Source organism: Aquarana catesbeiana, linkage group LG03, assembly GCF_042186555.1.
Source record: "Aquarana catesbeiana isolate 2022-GZ linkage group LG03, ASM4218655v1, whole genome shotgun sequence".
Taxonomy (NCBI): Eukaryota; Metazoa; Chordata; class Amphibia; order Anura; family Ranidae; genus Aquarana; species Aquarana catesbeiana.
In genome coordinates this window covers 189439348-189467137 of record NC_133326.1, presented here as the reverse complement: position 1 = coordinate 189467137, position 27790 = coordinate 189439348, and the positions used below count along the sequence as shown (strand labels likewise).

Genomic DNA, 27790 nt, shown 5'->3' with positions numbered 1-27790 from the left:
AAGTCATTTATTTTGGTCAAGTCACAAATTAAGTCAAAATACCGACCTACCCCATTTCCATCCTTTAAATGAGTTAAAAGTCAGTTTTCAGGAAAGGTTTTGTTTTATTTTCAACATTAACAAAACTGCTTAGTGCTTTTTTCTTGGCATATTAAAGAAACACTTTGAATGCCCAAATAGCAGACAAGGAGCAGAACACTCAGCAATTAAATGGCCAACAAGCCTGAAAATAAGGTGTTGCTTAGTACACTAGTACTTACAGAACTATTTTTAATGTATTATATATATACGGTCCTAACCTAACCTTGTTTAAAACAGTGACACGTTTATCATTCCAGATTAGAATTTTACATTAGTGACTCATAGTGACACTTTTTGGGCACCAGTGACACCAATACAGTGACCAGTGCTAAAGTTTGCATTAATTTCAGCATGCATGGAGCACTGCAGTACATGAACTTTCACTGGATGTGGACTGTTTAATGAGTTTGTAGTACGCATGGAGCACTTAATTGCAATATGATTTTTATGTAATATTCACGTTGAGCACTTTGTACTTCGCACAAGTAATAGTTAATTAGTGAAGGACTCAGGGAGGAACTGGTCTGGGACTGGGGGTCAGTGCAGTGGCCGTCGCAGCGCAGGAGAAAAAAGCACAGAGCCGAGGAGGAGGAGAAAACAAGGAAAGAAGGTTTGTACCTACCTAGGTTTCATAGTTTTAGCATGTGCAATGATATTGATGATTGATTGCATCTGCAATCATATCTGTATCCTGCAATCATCAGTACAGACCACTGGCCAGGGTCCTGCTAGCTGCTACATCACTAGTGCAGATTTGCAGAAGCTGCAGGTCTGTTTGATGCAGTGCCAAGCAAGCTAATGCTTCCCTGCAAAGTTTGCAGGGAAGTTTTCATTTGCTTGGCACTGCATCAAACAAACCTGCAGCTTCTGCAAATCTGTTTCCTCCTCCTCGGCTCTGTGCTTTTTCTTCTGCACTGCGACGACCACTGCACTGACCCCCATTCTCAGACCAGTTCCTCCCTGAGTCGTGTGACTGTCCCTGCTCCATTGCCCCCTCAGTAGAAGAATAATAGTCTGCCATGACTTACTCTATGGCTGCTGGACTGGACTCCACTCAGATTCGGTCAGTCGGCTAGGCTTGGCTGGCTCCTTGGGCAACTTCCAGTTCCTTCTTCCTCCCCCACCGTGAGGCCCGCGACTCACGCTGCTGGCTCTCCACACTTGCACAGAAGCCCAGCCCCTCCCTCAGAGATCACTCCGCAGCAGGAGGGGGGCGGCGCCGCGGCCTGGCCGGACGGAATACAGAGACCTGTACAGCCTAGGAGGAGAAACTGCAGTGCAGTCATCATCAAATAAAAAAATGTCTGCGGCGGCCGCGAACACTGCAAGCGCCGCTCGCGGACACCTATCCGATCCCCGCCCACAATGTTAGCAAGCTGTATTTGTGCGGGCAGAAGCCGGGACTCGGGGGAGCTTTCTTTTGTGGGGGGGCGGCTTTAGCCTAGGCCAAGACACGGCACTGGTGGTGCCAAGTCATTGCAAGTCATTGCAAGTCAAATAGCCCAAGTCAAAGTCAAGTCGCAAGTCATTAGTGGCAAGTCAAAGTCAAGTCATTTATTTAATTTTGTCAAGCAAGTCGCAAGTCCTCAAACAAGTGACTCGAGTCCGACTCGAGTCAAGTCATGTGACTCGAGTCCCCCACCTCTGATTAGTACGTATTTATTGAGATAAAAATAAACCGCCAAATGCAATAAAAACAAAGAGAGCTTATCTGCAACCATAGTGGATCTAATGTAGCTGGTCCACCTGGATAATTTGCGTGTAGCATATGGAGCAGCCAGTGGTGTGTCTGTCAATAGAGAAGCTGGTTCAGCCGATCGCGGAAGTAGGAAGAACCACCCTGGCTCGCAGGAGCCAGATGTGACGTCCCGCTGCGGACCAACCACATTATATCCATTATGGTTGCAGATAAGCTCTCGTTGTTTTTATCCTTGTGAGTTTGCATTTGGTGGTTCATTTTTATCTCATTAAATACCCCCTTGTGTTTCTTTTGTGTTTACAGAGAACTGCCTACTGAAACAATAGTATTTTACGGAACTTCATGAACTTGAGATACTAAACAAGTGGATCCATATACACTTGCACACTTCTTTAGACTGATATTTAGTAGTTGGATCCCCACCCCCTTTTTTGGGGCTATATGTGGCCAGTGTCTTTATATCCTTTTCTTGCGCCATAAACACGCTTGCTATTTGATAAACCAATCAGACTTTTGATTTCATTTTTGTAATAATTGAAAAAGAAACAAAGACAGTAGATTAGAGGTTTCAATCAACTACAAGAAGAAGAGGTTAGAATTATCTCAATTAAACCTGGTGGAAAAATATAATTACTTTCAAAGACAATGCTATAGTTTTTCTCTGTTTTCAATTCAATCTTTCAATGAACTGATTTAAGCTGTCAATTTGTTGTCCAGTTTTTATTTCACAATCGACTGAATTCAAGTGGTCGATCAAACTTGAGGGTTGACCACTGTTTCGTTTCTGGCAATTACTTGTGATTGTATGTGTAATTCCTGGTTGCTAGAAAGTAGTTGAAATTGACTAAAAACAGCCTTGTGTATGGCTAGCTTTACAGTTTAATAAAGAATGTTTGTGGTAGGCTTTCTTGAGATGTTTGATCATTCTGCAATTGAATATTGGTGAAATTGCCTGAAAGCAGCAGTAGATGGCCAGCAATAATGAAATGTGCTATTATGTGCAAACCTGTATTATGACGTTTTTATAACAAGTTTGGCTATTGCTACTACTATTCCCAGGCTGAACAATGCAAGGGATTGGAAGATACAATTAGCAGTGCAAGTAAACTTAGTCATAAGTTTAGAAATTTTTCATTACCCCACTAAAATATTTACATATTAATGCCAGTCCATTACAGTCACGAACGTGCAATGATTTTCCTGGAATTTGTACTTACAGTACATATCTTAATACTTCATAACAACCTCTTTAGGGTGGCAATTCAAATCATTTTAAATGTGTATTTAGAGGTTTCTGGATGGAATTAAGCAGAGTGTTTTTCCACCCCTTGTTTAATGCCTAATACAAGGTGCAGGAACCAATTGAACTGCACAGTCCAGCCCTTATCCCGACAGACCTCAATCTGGTCAAGAAAATGCTTTTTAGCACTGTCTTCACTCTTCCCAACAGTCAGTGAATCCCGAATGTACTCAATGTCCTCTTTGCTTGTTAGTTGAGGCATGCCTGTCATCAACATCATGGAGAAAAGGATGATCATAAGGTTGGTGTGATGTCGCAGGGCCATGTAAGCTTTCACGCAAACGTCCTAGAAAGAATGTTGGTATAATAGCTTATCATCATGTAGAAAAACACTGAAAAAACTTACTGTCAAAGAACCTACAAGGTTAAAAGCTCAGCAGTAAATCAAAAAGCAGTATTGAAAGAAAAAAATAGTAACATTTAAAATCATGCTGATTACTGTGCTTAGTGTTATACTGCACACAAGAGAGTAACATGTCTCAGCTGCACATAAACGGCCAGGTGGTCCTTACCTTGTTCTGAGGTAAGTGCTCGCAGCACGGCCACGAGGTGTGCTGCGGCTCGATTCTGTGATCATTATGATCACAGAATCCAGCTGAGCAGAGATCGGGATATGGGTACTGTGATTGGCTCTCTCGATCACATGATGGCTGTGTCCAATCACAGCCGTCACAATGTAAACAAAGGCGCGTGTCTCTGGGACAGTTCTCCCCGTTGAGCTCAGTGAGAGCTCAGTGCGGGGAGAGGGTTTGTGGCCGGTGGATCTGCAGATCTGTGACAGCTCCCTGTGTGAGGATGAGCAGACAGAGAGCTGTTACAGATCACCCCTCAATCAGTACACCAAGCACCACTGATACCCCTGTCCCCATACACATGTCAGTGTCCCCATAAAACATCTGTCTGTCCTATATCACTGCCAACACCAAATAAACACTGATTTGGGTTATTTTTACCAAAGAAATGTAGCAGCATCATTGTTGGTCAAATTTATCAAGAGAAATTACTTATTTGCAAAATTTTATAACAGAAACAAAGAAAATTGCATTTAAAAAAAAAAAAATGGACTTTTTTAATTTGTAGCGTAAAAAATAAAAACTCCAGTGGTGATTAAATACCACCAAAAGAAAGCTCTATTTGTGTGACAGTACAGTGTTACATGACCGCGCAATTCAAAGTGTGAGAGTGCTAAAAGCTGAAAATTGGTCTAGGAAGGAGGGGGGTGAAAATGCCCAGTATTGAAGTGGTTAATGAGTGAAATAAGTATTTGACCCGTTTGCAAAACATGACTTAGTACTTGGTGGCAAAACTCTTGTTGGCAATCATGGAGGTAAGACGTTTCTTGTAGTTGGCCACCAGGTTTGCACATCCTCTCCAAGTCATTAAGGTTTTGAGGCTGACATTTGGTAACTCGAACCTTCAGCTCCCTCCACATATATTCTATGGGATTAAGGTCTGGAGACTGGCTAGACAACTCCAGGACCTTAATTTGCTTCTTCTTGAGCCACTCCTTTGTTGGAGTTTCTCACTCTAGATTTGATGGTACATGGCCCTGTCCATCGTCTCTTTGATGTGGTGAAGTTCTCCTGTCCCCTTAGCAGAAAAACACCCCAAAGCATAAGGTTTCCACCTCCATGTTTGACGGTGGGGATGGTATTCTTGGGGTCACAGGCAGCATTCCTCCTCCTCCCAACATGGCGAGTTGAGTTGATGCCAAAGAACTCCATTTTGGTCTCATCTGACCACAACATTTTCACCTAGTTCTCCTCTGGAGACGGGCCTGTACATGTGCTTTCTTAAACAGGTGGACCTTGCGGGCGCTGCAGGATTTCAGTTCTTTACGATGTAGTGTGTTACCAATTGTTTTCTTGGTGACTATGGTCCCAGCTGCCTCAAGATTGTAGACAAGATTCTCCCGTGTAGTTCTGGGCTGATTCTTCACCGTTCTCATGATCATTGAAATTCCACGAGGTGAGATCTTGCATTGAGTCCAGACCGAGTAGACTGACAGTTATTTTGTGTTTCTTCCATTTGTGAATAATCACACCAACTGTTGTCACCCTCTCACCAAGCTTCTTGGCGATTGTCTTGTAGCCCATTCCAGCCTTGTGTAGATCTACAAACTTGTCTCTGACATCCTTGGAAGGCTCTTTGGTCTTGGCAATGGTTGAGAGATTTATGTGCAGAGCTCTGCGCAGGTTTGGTCTTGGGGAAATGTTTTGTTCGTATGTAAATGTAATGTACACTGACATTTCTAGTTTGGTGCTGGTAAATGGCTGGAAAACTGACCCCTTCCCAATTTTGTCTGGGGTCAGACAAGGCTGCCCTCTCTCACCTCTGCTTTTTGTTTGTTGTATAGAGCTCTTCGCCCGAAGCATCAGACGGAACCCAGAGATCAGAGGGATCACCGCACCAGGACCGGACAGACGGGAGGTCAAGTGCTCACTCTACATGGACGACGTGACGGTGTTCTGTGCTGATCGGCGCTCCATCGACACACTCGCCCAGACCTGTGAGGACTTCGGCCAAGCTTCAGGGGCAAAGGTCAACTGCGGGAAGTCAGAAGTCATGCTCTTCGGAAAGTGGTTCCTGCCTTCTTCTGCACCAATTCCTTTCAGCGTCAAGACGGACTTCATCAAAATCCTTGGGGTCTGGTTTGGAGCTGAGGGCGCAGCCCTGAAGTCCTGGGAAGAAAGACTGTCAAAGATGAGACAGAAGTTTGGACTTTGGAGCCTCAGAGAACTCACCATCGAAGGCAAAACACTGGTACTCCGCAGCGAGTTCCTCCCTGTGTTGCAGTACCTCGCCCAGGCCTGGCCCCCTTGGGTTAACACCTGTAAGGCCATCACCAGGGCGGTGTTTCACTTCATCTGGAGCTCCAAAATGGACAGAGTGAAGCGGGCGGTTATGTTCAAGGAACCCCTCAAGGGCGGTAAGGGCGTGCCCGACATCGCTACACTATTGAGGGTGTGCTTTGCTTGTAACTGCATCCGCAGGACATTGGTGGACAGAACTGTGGACTCTGGTGGTAACTCTATGTCCCGTTTTTTCCTCCTGCCTCTATGGAGGACCCTGGGCTGGGACAAATGGGACAGCTCCATCCCCTACAACTGGGACACCCCTTGGTACTACTTGGACACCTTCAAGTTTATTAAGGAGCTGGGGCTACATGGAGTGAAGCCCGACTTGTGGAAGCCAAAAACTATCCACAAGTTGATCAGAGCATCGGACATTGTTGAGACTGTTCCAGGCCTCCCTTCAGCCACTTGTAAAGTGGTCTGGAGGAATGTTTCTTCAAAGAGACTCACCAACAGGCACAAAGATCTGGCATGGATGGCAATCCAAGGGGGGTTGCCACTCAGGACATTCATGCATGCCAGAAACCTGTGCAGATACAGGCACTGCCCCTTTTGCATCATCCAGGAGGAAACTGCTCTGCATGTTTTCTGGGAGTGCCCCTTTGCACAGGACCTGTTGAGGGCCTTGGAACCTGAGCTCAAAGACTTTGTGCCACAGACTGCAATCACACACTTTGGTGTGTTGAACGGACTCTTCTGTGGAACTCATTCACAGGAGGACATTGACGGTGCCTGGCGGGTGCTGTGTTGCTTTAAGGACGCTTTATGGTGCGCCAGAAAGCGCCTCATCCACCAGCGGGAGAGGATGTCCATCGAGGACTGTCGCAGACTGGTTCACAGTCTGCTCAGAGACTATCACCTGATGGACTTCAAGGAGGAAGAGGAGGTCTGAAGATTTCCCCATCCCCCCCCCCCTCTCCCCCGTGTATCCTTTGGCAGTTCAAATAAAGCTTCGGGCCTGTGAACTCTTTTACTCCCTCCCCTACCCCACCTTCTCCACCCCCCCCCATCACACCCGTTGCCCATTTGAATGTTATTTGACTGTATGACCGGAATTTTTGGTGAAATGGTTTTGAAGTACTGCTTTCAGGGTAATGCGGCGTCATGCATGATGTGATGTTTCGGGGTATTATTACTCTGCACAACACATTAGGCATCATACCGCAGGATGAATGTAATTTATTTGTATGCTTGGCAATGTACTGTTATGTAGTGTATTTATGCGCTGCGTCGCAGTACTGAATGTACCCTGTTTAAGTATTTGTTTTTTGTATATTTTCTTGCAAAATAAAGTATACATTTTCAATCAAAAAAATGGTTGAGAGATTGGAATCTGATTGATTGATTGCTTCTGTGGACAGGTGTCTTTTATACAGTTAACAAGCTGAGATTAGGAGCACTCCATTTAAGAGAGTGCTCCTAATCTCAGCTCGTTACCAGTATAGAAGACACCTGGGAGCCAGAAATCTTGCTGATTGATAGGGGATCAAATACTTATTTTGCTCATTAAACTGCAAATCAATTTATAACTTTTTTGAAATGCGGTTTTCTGGATATTTTTGTTGTTATTCTGTCTCTCACTGTTAAAATAAACCTACTATTAAAATTATAGACTGATCATTTCTTTGTCAGTGGGCAACTGTACAAAATCAGCAGGGAATCAAATACTTTTCCCCTCACTGTAGAAACAAAACCCAATGACATACTCCTACATATCCGCTTGCTGTACAATGTACGTCTGCCTACTTCCAAGTTTAGGGCATGCCCCCGCCCAGCTCCTGCTGTGATTGTACACAACGGGAGCCTGTCAGCAAGTCCCGGCCAATCATTCATGGCCGGGACCTGCTGACCGGCTGTGTGCAATCACAGCCCAGAGTTCTTGTGTTGGTAAACAACACAGAGCTCTGTAGGAAGGAACGATCTGACAGTTTCTCATTCCTTCAAAGCAGGGATGAGAAAATAAGAGATCAGGTAGTAAAAGTAGCACACTGTACACACATTACACATAGTTAGGCACACATTTAACCCCTTGATCGCCATAGATGCTAACCCCTTCCCAGTGAGAGTGTAAAGTATTATCACAGTGGCAGTTAGTCAGTTCCCCCCAGTGTCAGATTGACTGCCCCAGTATCGCAGACCCGGTATAAGCTGTTGATCGCCACCATTAGTAATATAAAGAATAAATAACAAATTCCAGTAAACAGTTAGGGCCATATATATTTGGACACAGGCACACTATTAGTTTTTTCAGGTATTTACCAAAACATATATAAGCTATAGTTATATAATGGACATGGGATGAAAGTGCACACTCTCAGGTTTAAATTGAGGGTATGTGCATCCAAATCGGAGGAAGGGTTTAGGAATTACAGCTCTTAAGAATAGCCATCCCCCTTTTTTAAGGGACCAAAAGTAATTGGACGGTTGAATCAAAAGCTGTTTCATGGGCAGGTGTGGGCTACTCCTTCGTTATTTCTTCATCAATTAAGCAGGTAAAAGGTCTGGAGTTGATTCTAAGTGTGGTATTTGCATTTGCAATCTATTGCTGTGAACCTACATCATGGGTTCAAAGAAGCTGTCAATGCAAGTGAAACAGGCTATTGTAAGGCTTCAAAAATGAAACAAATCCATCAGAGAGATGGCAGCAACATTAGGAGTGGACAAATCAACAGTTTGGTACATTCTGAGGAAAGAAGAATGCACTGGTGTGCTCAGCAACATAAAAAGGCCTGGACGTCCATGGAAGACAACAGCGGTGGATGATAGCAGGATCCTTTCTATGGTAAAGAAAAACTCATTCACAACATCCAGACAAGTGAAGGACACTCTCCAGGAGGTGGGCGTATCACTGTCAAAGTCTAAAATCAAGAGAAGACTTCACAAGAGCAAATACAGAGGGTTCACCACAAGGTACAAACCATTCATAAGCCCGAAGAATAGAAAAGCTTAGACTTTGCCAAAAGACATCTAATAAAGCCAGACCAGTTCTGAAAAAGCATTCTTTGGACAAATGAAACTAATGCCGTGTACACACGGTCAGACTTTCCGACGGGAAATGTTCGATGTGAGCCTGTTGTCGGAAATTCCGACCGCGTGTATGCTCCATCGAACATTTGCTGTCGGAATTTCTGGCCACAAATGTTTTTAGAGCAGGTTCTCAAATTTTCCGCCAACTTCCCTTTGTTGTCGGAAATTCCGATTGTGTGTACACAAGTCCGTCACACAAAGTTCACGCATGCTAGGAATCAAGCAGAAGGAGCCGCACTGGCTACTGAACTTCCTTTTTCTCGGCTCGTCGTACGTCTTGTACGTCACCGCGTTCTCACATTCGGAATTTCCGACATTTGTGTGACCGTGTGTATTCAAGACAAGTTAGAACATCCTTCGGAAAAAAAAAACCACGGTTTTGTTGTTGGAAAGTCCGATCGTGTGTACGGGGCATAAGATTAATCTGTACCAAAATGAGGGGAGGAAAAAAGTGTGGAGAGGGTTTGGAACAGCTCATGATCCAAAGCACACAACGTCATCTGTAAAACATGGTGGAGGCAGTGTGATGGCATGGGCATGCATAGCTTCCAGTGGCACAGGGTCATTGGTGTTTATTGATGATGTGACACAAGACAGAAGCAGCCGGATTAATTCTGCAGTGTTCAGAGATATACAGTCAGCCCAGATTCAGCCAAATGCAGCAAATTTGATTGGATGGCACATCACAGTACAGATGGATAATGATATAAAACGCACTGCAAATGCAAGCCAGAAGCTTTTGAAGGAAAAGAACCAATCAAGATCTCAACCAAATTGAGCATGCATTTCACATGCTGAAGGCAAAACTAAAGGCAGAAAGACCCACAAACAAAGAACAACTGAAGACAGCTGCAGTTAGAGCCTGGCCTAGCATTAGAGAGGAGGAAACCCAGTCTTTGGTAATGTCCATGGGTTCCAGACTTCAGGCAGTCATTGCCAGTAAAGGATTCTCAACAAAATATTAAAAATTAAAATGTTATTTATGATTATATTCATTTGTCCAATTACATTTGAGCCCCTGAAAATGGGAGGACTGTATATAAAAATGGTTGCAGTTCCTAACATTTGTACATGATATTTACGTTCAACCCCTTGAATTAAAGCTCAAAGTCTGCACTTCAAATTCATTTGGATTGTTTTGTTTTCATTTTATTCTGGTGGCATACAGAGCCAAAAGTATGAAATTATGTCTGTGTCCAAATATGTATGGACCCAACTGTATATACCATAGTTTGTAGGCACTATAACTTTCACGCAAACCAATCAAAGAACACTTATTGGGATTTTCTTTAGCAAAAACGTTGCAGAATACATTTTAGTCAATATTTATAAAGAAATTTTATTTTTTACATTTTTTTTATTGGATATGTTTTATAGCAGAAAGTAAAAAGTATTCCCCCCCAAAAAAATTTTCAGTCTTATTTTGTTAATAAAATAAAAAACCCAGAGGTGATCAAATACCACCAAAAGAAAGCTATATTTGTGTGAAATAGATTATATAAATGTTTGGGTACAGAATTGCATGATCACGCAATCGCCAGGTAAAGTAGTGAAGTGTCAAATAGCAAAAAATGGCCTGGTCATGAAGGGATAAAATTCCCTCACAAGCACTTACTATAACTCTGGATGCAATCTCAACACATTCATTCAATGTACCTACCAAGCCAAAAGATAAGCAGGTCTTTTGTGATGCATGCTTTTCAGTGCCAAAGTCATAACTAATTCCATGTAGCAGGCTCACTTTAAAAGCAGGAACTACAAACTACAAATGTGTCCTTGTTCTTCGTTTTAAGGGACGAATCAGAACCAAATTTTTGGCTGGACTCGGACCTGAAACGGACCAGAAGAAGCACAAGACTCTTCTGCAAACTGCTCCGCAACCGTCGTGGAGCTGTGTGAACCGGCTCCATTAAGAGCCGGTCACAGTCTCCTGACATGCGAATTGGATGCGGTGAAATATACCGCATCCAATTCGCACTAGCGTGAACCCAGCCTTAAAGATCAAAGACAGGATCCACCGATTTGAAATCCTGGAGGATGGGATACATTACTAGAGAGAACACAAGCTTGCGCATTTGTGGTAGCCCACACCTCAAAACTATAACTGAGTATTGTCTTAATTGACAACCCAGGAAAGAGTTTTCTGTTTAAAAGGTATACATTTAGAAACACAGTTATTGTAGTTACATAAATATAACTTTACAGCATGATAGATTTTTGTTAATTGCATTATATAATACCTGAAATTTATGAAAGTACAAGCTTGACTTCTTCCCTGAGGTGCCCATCACATGTAGAAAATCTGGAGTCAACACAAAAGGGACCCGTTCCTTGTTAATGCCTAGGAAGCTTTTATAGTTGCCAAGAATGTGTCCAAAGTCAATGTGAAATAGATTGCCTAAAATAAATTAAATGAATATTTATTTATGATTTTGAATTCCTCCTTTTACTGAAAGTGAAGATTCACAGACCACTTCAGTATTACAGTACCTCCATCACTACTGGTATATAATATTGGGTTTCAGAAAGTTGGTATTTGGGCATCAGGGAGTGTTTGAAGTCGTTTGATTACTTGGTCGTGAGAGCAAACAATAGTGCCATCATGTAATGACCGAATTTCGAACGATAAATTGTTCAATGAATCAATTTTTCGTTCATTTTGTTACATTTGGGCAGTGCAAACAGTTCAATTTTTAACAGGTGAGAAACATATTAGGCCCCTTTCACACGGCCGTTCCATATGTACATTTTTTCATCCATCTGTGGACGGATGAAAAACAGACATACATGTATCTGTATGGGATAGCGGAAGATCATTCGCTGACATCCACTAACATGTGTCTCCACCAAGCTCTGTCTTTTATGACGGAAGAAAGCCCTATTTTTTCATCCATAAAAAAAAAAAAAAAAGGAACGGACGAAAAACGGATGTTAGCAGACGATCCGCTTACATCCGATCCTCTGACATCTGTTTTTAAAGCCCCCCCCCCTAATTAAAAACACTGTATATAGCTGCTTGCTAAGGAGGGGGCTGGGAAGCTGACCACCACGTCTTTAACAACCGATGAGTCATGTCAACCGATGAATGTAAGAAAAAAAAAAATTCGGCAAAAAAAAATTGCAAAAAAAACGGCGTTGGGTCTCCCCCCAAGTCCATACCAGGCCTTTGGGTCTAGTATGGATTTGGAGGGGACCCCCCACGCCATTTAAAAAAAAAAAAATCCATATCAGACCCTTATCCGAGCATGCAGCACGGCAGGTCAGGAAAAGGAGGGGACGAGCGAGTGAGCGCTCCCCCCTGCTCCTGAACCATACCAGACCGGATGCCCTCAACAATTTTTGACAATTCCTTTATTAATGGTTATGTCTTCTCCTGGTGCAGTTCTCTCCATCACCATCTCTTTTCGCCACCGTCTTTTTCTGCCGCCGTCACTCCCGATGCCTTTTCTCCTGCTGCCGGCTTCTTCCTCACCACCGGTTACCTGCTAAAAAAATTAAAAAGCTGCTGTTCTTCTGTTGCCATCTTCCTCCGTTGTGTTGTTGTCCGCTGTCTGGCATCTGTTATAAAGCCATGGGGCTTGGCTATCCAATGATGTCACTTGGAGAGCCCGCCCTTGTGACATCACAGGGGGCGGGCTCTCCAGGTGAGGTCATCTGATTGCCACCCCCTATGGCTATATAACAGATGCCAGACAGTGGACGACAACACAATGGAGGAAGACGGCAACAGAAGAACAGCGGCTTTATTTTTTTAGCAGCTAAGAAGGAAGAAGGTGGCGGCGGGAGAGAAAACACTGGGAGTGATGGTGGCAGGAGAAGATGGTGGCGGAAGAGAAAGCACCGGGATGGATGGCAGGAGAAGATGGTGGCACGAAGAGATGGTGGCGGGAAGAGACGGCGGCGGCGGAGGAAGGCACCAGGAGAAGACAGAGCTATTAATAAAGGAATTGTCAAAAACCGGCTCTTTTTTATTTACATTTCACTGCCCTTTGGTGAATGGGTAGAGGTAGTATGTACCCGATACCCATTCACATAGGGGGGCCTGGGATCTGGGGGCCACCTTGTTAAAGGGGGCTCCCAGATTCCGATAAGCTCCCCGCCTGCAGACCCTGTCAACCACCGGCCAGGGTTGTCGGGAAGAGGCCCTTTTCCCCATCAAGATGGGGGCAAAGTGCATTGGGGTGGGGGGCGCAGAGCCCCCCCCGCCCCAAAGCACATACTCTCCCATGTTGAGGGGATGTGGCCTGGTATGTTTCAGGAGGGGGGGGGGCGCTCGCTTGTCCCTTCCCTTTCCTGACATACCGGGCTGCATGCTCAGAGAAGGGCCTGGTATGAACCTGGGTGGTCAACCCACAGTTTTTTTTTGCATTTTTTATATTTGCCGGCAATTTTTTTCCAGGCCTCCTCCTTAGCAACCAGCTATATATAGTGTTTGAAGTTCAGTTCAGTCACTTTAAAAAAAAAAAAAAACGGATGTCAGCGGATATGAAAACGGATGTAAAAATTGACATCTGTATCCGTTTTTGACCCGTTTTTTTACAAAAAAAAAACGTGACTGAACTGAACATAAAAATGGAAAGCCTGTGTGAAACCAGCTTTAGCCTTTCAATTTATCATTTGTTCAGTAGAAGATTTCCAACCTGCTCCTTTGATTTTTTTTGCTCGGAAAAGTCAAAATCGATTTTCTATTTGTGCCCATTAACTGGACAAAAAAAAAAACGAATGAACAGTCCAAATTACAGATTTTCAAACAATTTTTCGTCTAGTGTATGGGGACCATATTGGGGATGTATTGACCCCAATTAGTAACAAACTGACCATAAATATGTATGATCTAGACATTTTGCATTCTTAGTAACGTTGTAGATAAAAACAGGAACACTACAAGGGTCGGCACAACTAATTAAAACATCATTTGCAGTTTTCGTACAACTTGATTTCTGATGCTGCCAACAATTTTTTTACTGGGCAGAGAAATGCACAGGGCATAGGTAAAGCAGGCCTAAACACAGCCCATATTTCTGCTAATATGGCAGAACATGGGTAACTAGTGCTGATCATGAAAACACACCACTGCTTGAGTTTAGCCAGCCAAAAAAAAAAGACACTGTGATGGTCAAACAGGAATTTGGGGACTCAGGATCAACGCAGAGAATAAAAAGTTAATGTGTACAGCACATGCCGATATTTTGTGAATGATGTGAAAAGCATGGCCTTATTTGGAATAATAAATTGGGCACTGATGTTTAGGGAAAAGCTGCAAAAGAACATTCCTGGTTTAAGCCTAATCCGTGTTTATTTCCCATGTCACTGAGCCATTATGAGTCGTTAAATATTTTAGTGGAGATTAAATATTTAAAGCAATCCTGTGTTGAAAGACAAAAATAAGACCCGTACAGTACATGTTCATTTACAAATACAAACCATATTTATTGTTTACTTCAATTGACTGTGCTAATCTGCAGTTGTGAAAAACAAATCACCAAAAAATATGATGGAAAAGGAAACATGAAAGAAATGATAAAATAACATGATGATTGATCACCAAGAGCATCTTACCTGTTTCAGTTACCATTATATTATCATTATGTCTGTCCCCAATTCCAAGTACATAAGTCGCAACGCAGTAACCAGCACAGGAGTACACAAATCTTTCCACGGCTGCATTCAGCTATAGAGTAGGAAAGTTCAACAACAGTGTGATAAATATGTTATTTTACCATATACATTACATATACTGTACAAACACACACATACACGCACCACTTATTCTAAAGCTGAGATCCTCAAATTTTCTAACTAAAGGTCTGATTTACTGTCCATCATGCCCAAGTGTCAGTGGGTGTAGATAATGTCTCAGGCTTGGCAGACAGTGGGAGTAAAAAAAAAATGTATACAGCACCTGGCCAGTAGGAGGAGGTGCCCCTTTGTTGGTATTAGTGGGAGGATCAATTCCCCATCATTGGTGTTAGTGGGAGGAATAGTTCCTCCTCATTGGTATTAGTGTTAGGAACAGTGCCCCACCACTGTTGTCAGTGGGAGATTCAGTGCGCATTTGGCCATTGGGTACAGTTTGAAGACCACGGTTCTAAAGCCATAGCTTCAGCCAGAACTTTATTCTATAATTTTAGGCAAGGGTTGCAGCCTTTGTCAGACTACTGCTGCTATGTCCCTATCACCACAAAGAATGTGAGAAAAACCTCTATGACAGGGATACAGACAGCGACAAAAATCTGACAGCATTATTATCTCTTTCTATGTTCAAGGTGCTTTTATTGATAAATGAGTTATATCTAGGAAACTGATTCATCATTCTGCCTACTTGGCTTCAAAGTACCCAGTCTTTGGATTCAATATATCTATTTTTTATAAAGAAAATTTTGGGGACACATCCCTATTTTTATTGCAACCTCGTCTAACACTATACACCTATTCATATATGGAATGCCTACATTTAGAAAAATACTCATCTTAGGGCAAATCACGTACCTTTTTCCTCTGCTCTCCTTAATATATCTGGTCCCTTCAGTGTTTATAAGATCTATTAACAGACCCACACTCAGTTAAGTCATACTATACTATTCTTTGGGAATATAGACCATGCCAGGTTTTTGATTTGAGATATATTACCTCAGTACTTTCACATGTATAGTAACTTTAAATTGGAATATTTATTGGCACAGAGAAGACCCCTAAATGATGCTAAAGCAAATTTGACAACTACTATAACAGGTAGATCAACTGTTCCTTGGATCTTGACTGTTTTTGATTCATTGCCCTCATTAGTTTTTGGGATTATGGAAAAGCATGAGTATTCAGATTTTGCTTTTGACATGCATTTGTGAAGCATCACTGAAGACATTGCAACACAGGTTGATTTACTAAATCTGAAGAGTACAAAATCTGGTGGAGCTCTGCGTAGAAACCAATCAGCTTCTAAAACTTAATTGAAAAAGCTGAATTTTGAAGCTGATTGACTACTGTTTTAAACATTAAACACAGCTGCACCAGATTTTGCTCTCCCTCGTTTTAGTAAATCAACACCACAATATTTGAATTGGACCTTACATGGATCTATACACTTGCAATTATTGCTGCTCTGACCATGAATGGGGTTGCTTTGCTTTTTTCTAAACAATGTGCACTTCAAATGAGCTCCACACTAATCACAAACTGATCACAATTTTCCCCTGAAGGCATGCTTTGTGTTTCTTTGTCTCATGCTTACGTACAATTCCTAAAAGTACATCTACAGAGAATTTCAAGTACTAGGACACATGCTTTACATAGGTGTAACTTTAAAGTGGTTCTAAAGCCTAAGGCCTCATGCACACTGGTTTCTTTAAACGCTGTTTATCCTGAAAGGAGAAAATCTGCATTATAAACTCACCTAGGTTTTTTACCTCAATGCATTCTATGCAATAAGGTAAAAAACCTTGTGTGTAACAGAATCCCCCCCCCCCTTTTACTTACCTGAGCTAATTCCCTATCCAGTGCTGTGGCAAGTGCATGGTGGTGCCATTCAGTTTTAATGATGGCCCCACAAATCTTGCAAACACACGCATGTTCACGCACACCAAAACATGTAGTATTGCAGTAGCACGTGTTTTGGTGCAGTGCATTTTTTTAAAATGGTGCAGGTACCTTTTTGTGTGTTTCTCATGCATCGGGCAGCCCACTGAATTTAACAGGCTGTTGCTATACACTGCATGGAAATGCGCAAAAAAGTGTGTGCGCTCAGTTGAGCTTCCGTGGTGTTAACAGAGCCAGAGAGAGAGAGAATAGAACAGACTTCCACTAAGTGGATGTCAGCCGTGTAAAGGAAAAAACTTCACTGAAGGTCAGTATATTGTCTAAACCATTTTTTTCTTTTCGCAATTTTTGGCTGTTTTTCCTTTGTATAGTAAAAAATATATAAAAATATTGATGATTAAACACCACCAAAATAAAGTAGTAGTAGGTAGCTGGCCCTAAGTTAGTTAAGCTATTGCTATACTTTAATGACTTTAAAATGTGTGACTTTTGTACAAAATTAGAATGAAATAAATTGTCACCTTGATTTTGCTTTGTTGCCCCTGTTCATATTTATATTCTATTTTTTTGTGTTAAAAATGTTTACTTTACATTTGCAACACCTCTCACTCCAACAGAAACTCTTAGCACAGTTCTTTGACAATTGGCTCTAAACAGCAGACAGTTTCAGAATGCTGAAGACATCATTAGCAAATAATAGGACATTATTTTGAAAATCTCACACGGGCCGAAATACAACAGCTGGAAACCCCAGTCTTTGAGGCTTGACAAAACATTCCTTCTTTTTTAATCCTCTAGCTTTTAAACATTGTGGAAGAGGAAGGGGGGCGTCATTTTCGCAACATCTGAGAATATGGCTTGGATCTCATAATAATCTCGAATTTAGCTAAAATCTCATGATTTCTAGCAAGCAGATTTTACTTCTAATAACTAAAAGTTCCTACTAGATATCAGTTTGAATAGGATGTGCCAGCCTTAACCAAGTTATTTATGACATATATACTGTACATATCTAAAGCAAAGTAAAATAGAATAAAACAGAAATGGCAACCTACCTTCTCTTCAATTGGACATTTCTCTTTTAACCACTGACTCAGAACCTCATCTTTAAATGCTCCTGTGTTGCCCACTATGCTTTGCTGTATTTGGGCAATAGTCGTGGCATCCTTCACGATCTGAATCATCCCTTTGGAATGACAAGAAAATAAACTACAATAACTTCCTACAGAAAACATTGTTATAGTATAATGCAACAATAAAAGCACACTTATTGCAAATGTTGACAATATTACCTCTCTAGGTGTATTGAATATGGACATTAAGGGGTTGATTTACTAAAGAAAAACAAGCTGTTCACTTTGCAATGGAATTTCCCCTTAACTTAGTGAATCTGTTGTTGAAATTTCACTTTGCAAAAAATACCAATCACGTGTAAGGAAAATAAAAAAATAAATAATTTTATTTTTTTTAACCATTTGCCAACCGGGCCATAGCTGAATGACGGCTTCAGCATGGTCAGCTAGTTATGGGAGGGTGCCCAGGGACATCGCACATGGAAGTGTTCGTGCTCACTGGGTTCACAGGACCCGGCGCATCATGGTTGTTTCATGGGCTGCTAAAATGTAAGCAACTGAAGATGCTGTTAGTAAGGTGATGTCAACAGGTGTACCCACAGCATTCAGAAGGAAATTCTGATGCCTTTTGGACTGCACTGTCATATTCTGACTCCCTGCAAAACTGTTACAGGAAAGTGGAGATGTGGACGTTCCCACTGGATGTGTCGTTTCCTCGGTTCGGTGGATATCATTAAAGCTGTTCCAGTCTAGAGGAGATATCATTGGAGATCTGGGACCCCTATCACTACCTGGGAGAACCATTCATCTGGATCTCTAAGCCTGTTTGATTCGGTGTCATTGGCATTCAAATCCATCTGCTCTGGTAAGAGTGTTTACACCTTCTTCACTTCAAGGGTTATTCTTATATGAATTGCATGTCGGAGGACCTCCATAGTTTCATTGGATTTGTCATCCATCTCATTGTTTGGACTCCATCACCTTTTTATGTTTTTTCACATATACATTGCACTGGATTATACCCTTTTATCACTGAACTTTGTTAGTTCACACATATGTGTTTTATATACAGATTTTGTTTTAGCGCTGCATTTTTCACATTACAATATTACACTATACCTGCCTTCTGTGGCTCTTTGTGGCTGAACCAATTCCACAGAGTCTCGTGATGGGAGACAGATGATATTTGATAGTGGAAAGAGTTTCTTCCACATACAATTGCATATCTGACTGTTATCGTATGGTATCCACACATGGAGGAGTGAAATAGACGTGGAGATAGACCTATGAACTGAGGAGGTTTTCACATTATATGCTTTATGGTCACTTGTTGGCCAAGGAATTCTGGTGAGCGCATTTTAAAGTCATTTCGGGTGAAGCACTATCGTGTCTGAGGTTTTGGAGCACATATTATTTTAGAAGCACGGTGTTGGAGCATATATTGAAGAATTGTCTATATAGACATTTATAGACTTTGATGTAAATTGATGAATTGTGTTTTTTGGTCATTTGTATTTATATAAGGAATTATTAATTTATCACTTATATAGTTTCATCCAGATAGTGCCCTTTATACACACACTTTTTCATGAATTATTAGTTCACCACTAATTTTAGGTGCAGCACTGGGATATTAAGTCATTGGCCCGTAACCTTGAATTTTTCACAAAAAAAAGCATACAAAAAATAGACCAGAGAAGCTACATTAATAAATGTTAAACCTAACCAATTTTGTTTCCTGTAGAAATGCAACCATAGGGTAGCAAGCAAAGGTCCAATGATTCTGCTTCCCAAATTGATTCCATAATGCGAAGAATCTAAACACAAAAATAAAAAAAAGCTAAATTAGACTTAAACATCCTGTTAATAAACATAAATACAATGCCTATTGTTCATTAATGATTGAATAAATGAATTAATAACCATAGCAACCTGAAAAAATCAAACGTTGATCACAGTCATCTTTAGGGCATTGTCAAATGGGAGCTTTTTGTTGCCCTAGACTTAATCACTTGCCGACCGTGCTATAGCAAAATGACAGCTACAGCGCAGTCAGCCAGTTCTGGGACGGCTTCATATGACGTCCTCTTGTGATCAAGCTCCCCGCATGCCCGCTGCAGCGCGCACCCAGCGCACTCTGTGATCACTGTGTCCTTCGGATACAGCTGATCACAAATCGGGGTAAAGAGCCAATCACATTGGCGCTTTACCACGTGATCAGCTGTGTCCAATCACAGCTGATCACGATGTAAACACACTTGCCGGTTATCGACATTCCTTTCCTCACGCTGTCATAGCGTAGGGATAGGAGAGAGCCAGTAACCGGTTAGTGTGAAAGGGGACATCTGCACTGGTAATCAGGGCACCGATCATCTGTTTTCTGTTTATCAGTGCAGCCCCAACAGTGCCCCTTAGTGCTGCCAATCAGTGCCCATCAGTGCTGCCAATCAGTGCCTCCTCATCAGTACTGTCTATCAGTGCCACCTATTAATGTCCTTCAGTGCTGAGTTTTAGTGCCCATCAGTGCCACACATCAGTGCAGCCTCATCAGTGCACACCAGTGCCACCTCATCAGTGCCCATCAGAGCAGCTTATCACTGCCCATCAGTGCAGCTTATCAGTGCCCATCAGTGCACATCAGTGCAGCCTCATCAGCGCACATCAGTGAAGGAGAATTACCTGTTTGCAAAATGTTATTACATTTGTTTAGTAAAAAATAAAAAATAAACAGTGGTGGTTAAATACCACCAAAAGAAAGCTCTATTTGTGTGAAAAAAATGATTAAAAAAAATGTCATATGGGTATAGTGCTGCAATAGTCATTCAAAGTGCAACAGCGCTAAAAGCTGAAAATTGGCCTGGGCATAAAGGAGGTAAAAGTGCCCAGTAAACAAGTGGTTAACTAGAAGAAGTGTGTTTACACTGTGACAATTTCTACTACATTTGTAATCTAATGTCAGACAAAAAAAAAATCTCTGCTGTTGTTTCACAAGAGCAAAGAAAGTAAAAAAAACTGCCAGCTGCATTAGGTCTGTCTGTCTGGTTCAGTAAACGTCCATCAGGCATCCACTATTCTGTGGGCACTTAGGCTATAGAAATAAGGTTAAGGTATATGCAAACCCTAACATATACCCTTGTGGTCTGTTTCGTATACCACTAAAATATTTGGTTATATCTATTTGATACCTGCAAAAAATACTTAACTCTGTTAGAAATTCAGAGATTTCATATGCTGTGCACTCCACCTGTGTTAACTGCTTCAGATTTGCGCTATAGCCGAATGACTACAGCGTGGATCTGCTTTGCCGGGAGGACGTCAATAGACGTCCTCCCCTTTGCAAGCAGGCCGCATGCGGTGCACGCTGTGATCACCCGAATCAATGGGACTCGGGTGATCACAGATCGGAGTAAGGGGTCGATCCCGACCCCTTACCACGTGATCAGCTGTCAGCCAATGACAGCTGATCACGTGATGTAAACAGAGGATCGGTAATCGTTTTTTTTTTTCTCATGCTGACAGCGTGAGAAGAAAAAAAAGCCAATCACCGCCTCCTGTTGAAGGGACATCGGTCCTGAGCAGGGAGAGGTGAAGCAGCCTCATATGTGCCCACAGTGCCCACCAATCAGTGCCCACAAGTACATCAGTGCCACCTATCAATGCCCACGAGTGCCACCTATCAATGCCCACGAGTGCCACCTATCTATGCTCACCAGCGGTGCCTCATCAGTGCCACCTAGTGGTGCCGCCTACCAGTGCTGATCAGTGCCCATCACTGCCACCCATCAGTGCCCATCACTGCCACCCATCAGTGCCAGCTATCAGTGCCACCTATTAGTGCCCTTCAGTGCCACCTATCAATGCCCTTCAGTGCCGCCCATCAGTGCCACCCATCAGTGCCCACCAGTGCCACCTCATCACTGCCCACCAGTGTCGCCTATTAGTGCCCACCAGTCCCGCCTAATAGTGCCCATCAGTGCCACCTTATCAGTGCCCATCAATGCAGCCTATCAGTGCCCATCAGTGTAGCCTCATCAGCGTACATCAATGAAGGAGAAAAATTACCTGTTTGCAAAATTTAATAACAAAATATAAAACGTTTTTGTATTTTTTTTTTGGATTCGGTCTTTTGTAATTTAAAAAAAAACCTCAGAGGTGATCAAATACCACCAAAGGAAAGCTCTAATTGTGGGAAAAAAATTATAAAAATTTAATTTGGGTACAGTGTTGTATGACTGCGCAATTCTCATTCAAAGAGTGACAGCGCTAAAAACTGAAAATTGGTCTGGGCAGGAGGGGGGTTTAGGTGCCCCGTAAGCAAGTGGTTAAAATAAATCTGAAGGCAAAACTTTATTTTAATTTTAGATAGAGAATGAGGGTGGGGGAGGGGAATTATAACCCATACTTTTGTTGCCATTTTTTTCCCATTGGGGAGATTTCCTTTCATTTTCTTTCTCAAAGCCACAACAGAGATACAATCCCATCATAGTGAGGGAATCCCTGTTTGTCACCAGAGTCATCACAACTAGTGCTCCCATTGGAAGATTTCCCTTCTATTCCTGTTCTGGTGACAAAATTTTGGATTTTCTTTCTCTTTCGGTGCTATTGGTAAACATGACAAATAGAGAGGGTGAATCTCCCTAAAGGGGACACAGACAGTAATGAAAACCTGACACGTGTTTTAATCTATATCCACTTAATCTAAAACTAATAAAAAGATTTGTCCTTTGTTATAATTTAAAGAGTCTAATTAACCTCTCTAGTTGATTGGGGAGAGAGGAAGGTTGTTTTTTTTTAGATTATCAAAAGATAACTGGGCAGGGCTGATGCTATTACTTGCAATTTCAGTTCAGTGAAGGCACTGTTTTGCCAGCCAGCAATGGGAAATTAGGCACTGAGTGCATTTCCACCAGGATCAAAATGTATTTTTCATAGTTTGCAGGGTTTTTAAAAAGGATAAAACATGGAGAAATGTGCATGTATTGCAGATATGTGCTACATATTTTTTTTTATTTTATCTTGACATACACTTTTAGAAAACAATATTCTGCCTTTGGATATAGGTGTGCTAATGAGACACACTAATGCCCTGTACACACGATAGGATTTTCTGACAACAAAACCGTGGATTTTTTTTCCGAAGGATGTTGGCTCAAACTTGTCTTGCATACACACGGTTGCACAAATGTTGTCGGAAATTCCGAACGTCAAGAACGCGCTGACGTACAAGATGTACGACGAGCCGAGAAAAATGCTCAATAGCCAGTGCGGCTCTTCTGCTTGATTCTGAGCATACGTGGACTTTTGTGCGTCGGACTTGTGTACACACGCTTGGAATTTCCGACAAGTTTTGTTGTCGGAAAGTTTGAGAACCTGCTCTCAAACATTTGTTGGTGGAAATTTCCGACAACAAATGTTCTATGGAGCATACACACGGTCGGACTTTCCGACAACAAGCTCACATCCAACATTTGTTGTCGGAAAATCCTATCGTGTGTACAGGGCATAAGAGTTTATTGAGTGTGTACCTCTTGTTTCTTTTGCACATTTTAGATGCTAAATATTTTATTTCTGTTCACTGGTTAAAGCATGGCATAATAATGTGCCTTACAGGCATGCTAGATTGAAAGGTCTTGCTTGAAAATCTAGAAGAAATGACATGTCATTAGACCTAAGTTCTTCTACAGTTTTACTACTGTCTTTAGATTATGATTATGACATTCTCCACAACATAATATAAAAAAGGGAGAATCTGAATATCTGTAACATGTAATCTCCAATGTTTTCAAAACATCCATGGAGCCACATTTTTCTTTCTGTTCGAAAGTTTTAATCAAGTTTTCAAGGTTTACATATAAAAAACAGGAAAGAACTCACATTTGAAAACATAGACAGTAATCACAAGGCTGAGGCCTACGGATTTAGGCCTTTAGGCCAAATAAGCATACAGACAGCTATAAACCTATAAAATACATCATTAACCAATGAGTACAGTGAGGAAGGCATATGCAAAAATGAGGACATCCCTGAAATAACATGAAAACAGGTGGGGATAGAAAAGAGAAGCAATTACTGTATTTATCGGCGTATAACACACGCCGGCGTATAACACGCACCCCAAGTTTAGGAGGGAATTTTATAGAAAAAAACTTTTTAAGAGAAAAAAACTTACATTTAAATGCCCATCAATGCAGCTTTATCAGTGTCCATCTGCAGCTTTATCAGTGTTATTTGCAGCCTTGTCAGTGTCATTTGCATCATTGTCAGATCATTTGCAGCCTTATCAGTGTCATTTGCATTGTTCATCTGCAGCCTTGTCAGATAATTTGCAGTCTAAATATGGCGCCGCCGTCGAGATACACAGAGCCGGTCCTGTGTATCTCGGCTCTTCTTGGCTCCGCTCACAGTCCCACCCAGTCCTGCCCTATGATGGACATAACACAGGTCCAATGGCGGGACTGGGCGTGACTGTGAGCGGAGCTGAGAAGAGACGATATACATACATAGCCGAGTGTACTTGGCTAGCTCCGCTCACAGTCACGCCCAGTCATTATGTTATGTCCATCATAGGATGGGACTGGGCGTGACTGTGAGCGGAGCTAGCCAAACCTAGCCGAGTACACTCGGCTATGTATGTATACCGGTGACCGTATTTGGGAATACGGTCATGTAGGGTGGCATCAAGCTTGCCATGCCAATGTCAATCTGCCACTTCCATTAAGCTAAGGGTGGGGGTTTTCCAGGCTACCACTGCCTGTCTGGTTGCTATAATAATTTGCAGAAGTTTGAACTGGCCAATGGTTACATTTGGGGAATGTAGATTCAGTATAGTGATACTAGGATCTGGAGCAATAGTCTTGCTCAGCTCAGAGAGAACAGCAAAAACTTCTGTCCTAAACCTGCAAACTATGGAGCACATCCACCTGACATGCAGGAGTGTTTCTAAATCCTTGCAGCCCCAAAAACATTCAGCTAGTGCGATTCATATTTAAGGATGCGAGCTGGGACCAGGTACCAGTGGGAAACATTGAATGAGGTTTTCTGTGTGGCAACGTTCACTGAACAGGACCTGGTGGCCTGCCAATATAAGTCCAATCTTTTGGCTGAACAGTGATACAGAGTTTAGACTCCCATTTACTAACATAGGATGGGGGCCTAGGGAAAAGATTGAAAGCACTGTGAGATATAGAGTGGAAATCTGTCCTGAAGTGTGGGGGTCAAACATGGTAAGCTGGTCCATGGATGAGGGGGATTAGGAGAGAAAAAAAGTGACAAAAACGTTTGGATGATGCTAACTAAGAGCACTGGCATATGGTTGGAAAAGGAAAGATCCCGTCTGGGCCTGCTAAGTGATGCGGAGCCTCACTTTTGTTAAACAAAACCTGTTTGCTCATTACATAAAATAAAGTAGATTATTCTCCAATAGGTGATAAAGCAGGAGAATGACAGTTACTGACCTAAATTTCAAGGGGATTAAACAAAAGGTAGAGTATATAAAAAAAATTCCAACAACAACATTTTGCAGATGTAACAGTTTATGAAATATATTAAATGAGAACTAACTATAAAAAAAGAAAAAAAAGATCGGATTTTACTATGCAAACAGCACGGAAAATCTGCACAAATTGCTACATGTGCAATCTTATAATAAAAGGCAAAAATGATCAGATGATAGGTTATTATTTTGTAGCGTTAAAGATGTAATAAATCATAATATATAGTTTATTGCATTTGTTGCCCTTACACCTCTTTGTATGTTAGGGGAATTTGGTCAGCATCAATGGAATCACAGCAGCATATAAGGCTGATTTATACAGGTATAGCAGCTTCTAAATTAAGTGAGCATACAAACAGAAACATGAAGGCGATCCCAATTCTATTCAATTTTTTTTTTTTACCATGGAAGTACGTTGTAGTTCCATATCCTTTTTAGGGAGGTAGCCATGATGAAGAGTTGTTTAATATTGAATCTCTCATAATCCTATAACTCTATTAGAATTAAAGTGGATGTAAACCCGATTCATGAAATTTCACCTAGGCACATATATCTGTAGTGTTTACTTATCTCTCTCCAAAGCCCTGAGTCCAGTGTCTATCTGCTGTTTCGTTCCTCTGTTATCAGTATGATAACTTCTGACAAGTTCTCAGAGACAGAAGATAAAACCAGCCTGAAATTTGTGTCGGGATGGGTGCTATAAATAGATTAGCAGAGAGCTTGTCATGTCACAGCACAGCTCTGCAAGTATCTTCGTTCTTCTGCCTATGTGGAGTGGGGGAGTGTGCCTTTCCTCCAATTAGCTGTCACACAGTGTAAGCCTAGACTATACTCCTACTGCTGAATGAGGAAATAAAAATTCTAACATGATGTAAGAAATCTAAAGAATATTGCAAGCTGAAGATAGCAGATATGCATGTAAAACATATGTAGGGAGATTTGCTTCTTTCCTGTGCATCATCTGAGGCTGTTCACTTCACTGGGTAAAGGAGAGGATTTACATCCACTTTAAATTACAAAAAAAAATTTAAATATTTCCTTTTTTCAGAAAATATACATTGTTTTTAACAAATTCTACTGGTTTAAAACAATGGAAGGTAACTAGGAAGTTATCCAAGTGAATAAAAGGAGGTCTCTTGAAGAAGCTCACTGTGTTTATGTGAAAGAGGTGTGATTTTTAACAACATCTAATGCTGATCACCATGGAGTCTTTGGTACACTGTTTAGGCCCCATTCACACTTGTGCGACTTGTCATGCGACTTTGGACCCCAAAATCTGGTCTGGTATGGATTTTGGGGATGACCTCATGCTGTTTTTGTAAAAACTTTTGGCGTATGCATGGGGGGCCCCATGCCGTTTTTTTTTTTTTTTTTGCTGGCATTCTTTTTTTTTACATTCAGCTGTCAGTGGGGAAGCCTGCTGACAGCTGATGAGTCATCGGTTGTTAAGGACACGGTGGCCGGCTTCCCAGCCCGCTCCTTAACAACCAGCTATTCTTCACACATAATTTGAATTGGCCGATCAAGTTTGACCGATTCAAATTCCAATCATTCAGAAAATTTGGAATTTGTTAGAAAATAAAGAAACCTAATACATTTTTCGGTTCAGTTTCAGTTCAGCACAAGTCGCACTCATCCAAAGTTGCATCAAAGTCCATCAAGTTGTGCAGTAAAATCGCAATGGAAATTGCAAGATTTTTAAGTTGCAAAAGTGTGAATGGGGCCTTACAGCAATTCTCCCGCACTTCAGGCTGGATGCAAGCAATATACATGTGAATGATACCACTTGTGTGGATACATTTTGACAGCCTTTTAATTCTTGCACCCTTGTTGTTTATTTTTTTTTCACATGCTGTGGATGGATTGGCTTCCCAAGATTTGTTTCTGTGGCGCTGCAGGAATTGCTCCCCCCCTGACTTTATTCTGGGACTTTGCTATGGACTTTTGGCAAATTGTATTTTGGCAGATATTGATATTCATGTGCGCTGAGTGGTTACATACTGTATGCACGAAACTTATACATATATTTTTGGCAGGAAGTATTTTAGGTCTACAAAACACTTCCCTTCTCCTCATCTCAATAACATAGGAAGACGTGTTCTGTATTTTTCAGAAAAAAACTGGGAGCAACTGTACAGTACACACAAAGCACACAGGAAGATTTCCACTCTCCCATTTTCAACTGGGATTTTGTTGAACAGATATACTGTAACAAAATACTTTGAATGGTATATTACAAGATATTCGCTATTATGGTTTACCTACACCTAAAACAGTGAATCTAGGATAAGTTACTTTCTTCTTGCATTGAAAGCAACGTGTAACAGCTAGGGACTTTATACATTATGTACTGCCCTATGCAAATAAACATTTTTTTTTAGCAGGCCCTATGGACATCCTGCTATATGGATGTGACAGAATCTATGGCTACTGGAAAAGCTGTATATCACTTAGCTAGCAAAAATATTTAAAAAAAGAGCATTTTGTTCTCTTTCATAATGCACCAGAAAAATAGAAGATTCAGACTGGTTTATCTACAGGGGTCTCAAACTGGCGGCCCTCCAGCTGTTGCGAAACTACAAGTCCTATCATGCCTCTGCCTGTGGGAGTCATGCTTGTAACGGTCAGCCTTGCAATGCCCCATGGGACTTGTAGTTTTGCAACAGCTGGAGGGCCGCCAGTTGGAGACCCCTAATCTAAAAGATCTTACTACTGAATAAAATAAAGCTT

The 27790-nt window shown here is 41.7% G+C and overlaps 1 protein-coding gene across 2 annotated transcripts in view; it reads right to left on the bottom strand.

Annotated features, from left to right (window-relative positions):
• Nucleotides 1-974: 974 nt before the first annotated feature.
• PIK3CG (phosphatidylinositol-4,5-bisphosphate 3-kinase catalytic subunit gamma) overlaps nt 975-27790 on the bottom strand; it is a 93770-nt gene continuing 66954 nt past the window's right edge. For both annotated transcript variants that reach the window (XM_073619658.1, XM_073619659.1), the window contains exons 7-11: nt 19295-19385; nt 17551-17681; nt 14522-14633; nt 11203-11360; nt 975-3366 (exon numbers count right to left, since the gene is read on the bottom strand). In XM_073619658.1, the coding sequence (XP_073475759.1) occupies nt 3085-3366; nt 11203-11360; nt 14522-14633; nt 17551-17681; nt 19295-19385 (774 nt within the window). In that variant the 3' untranslated portion in view covers nt 975-3084. The remainder of the gene's footprint in view (nt 3367-11202; nt 11361-14521; nt 14634-17550; nt 17682-19294; nt 19386-27790) is intronic.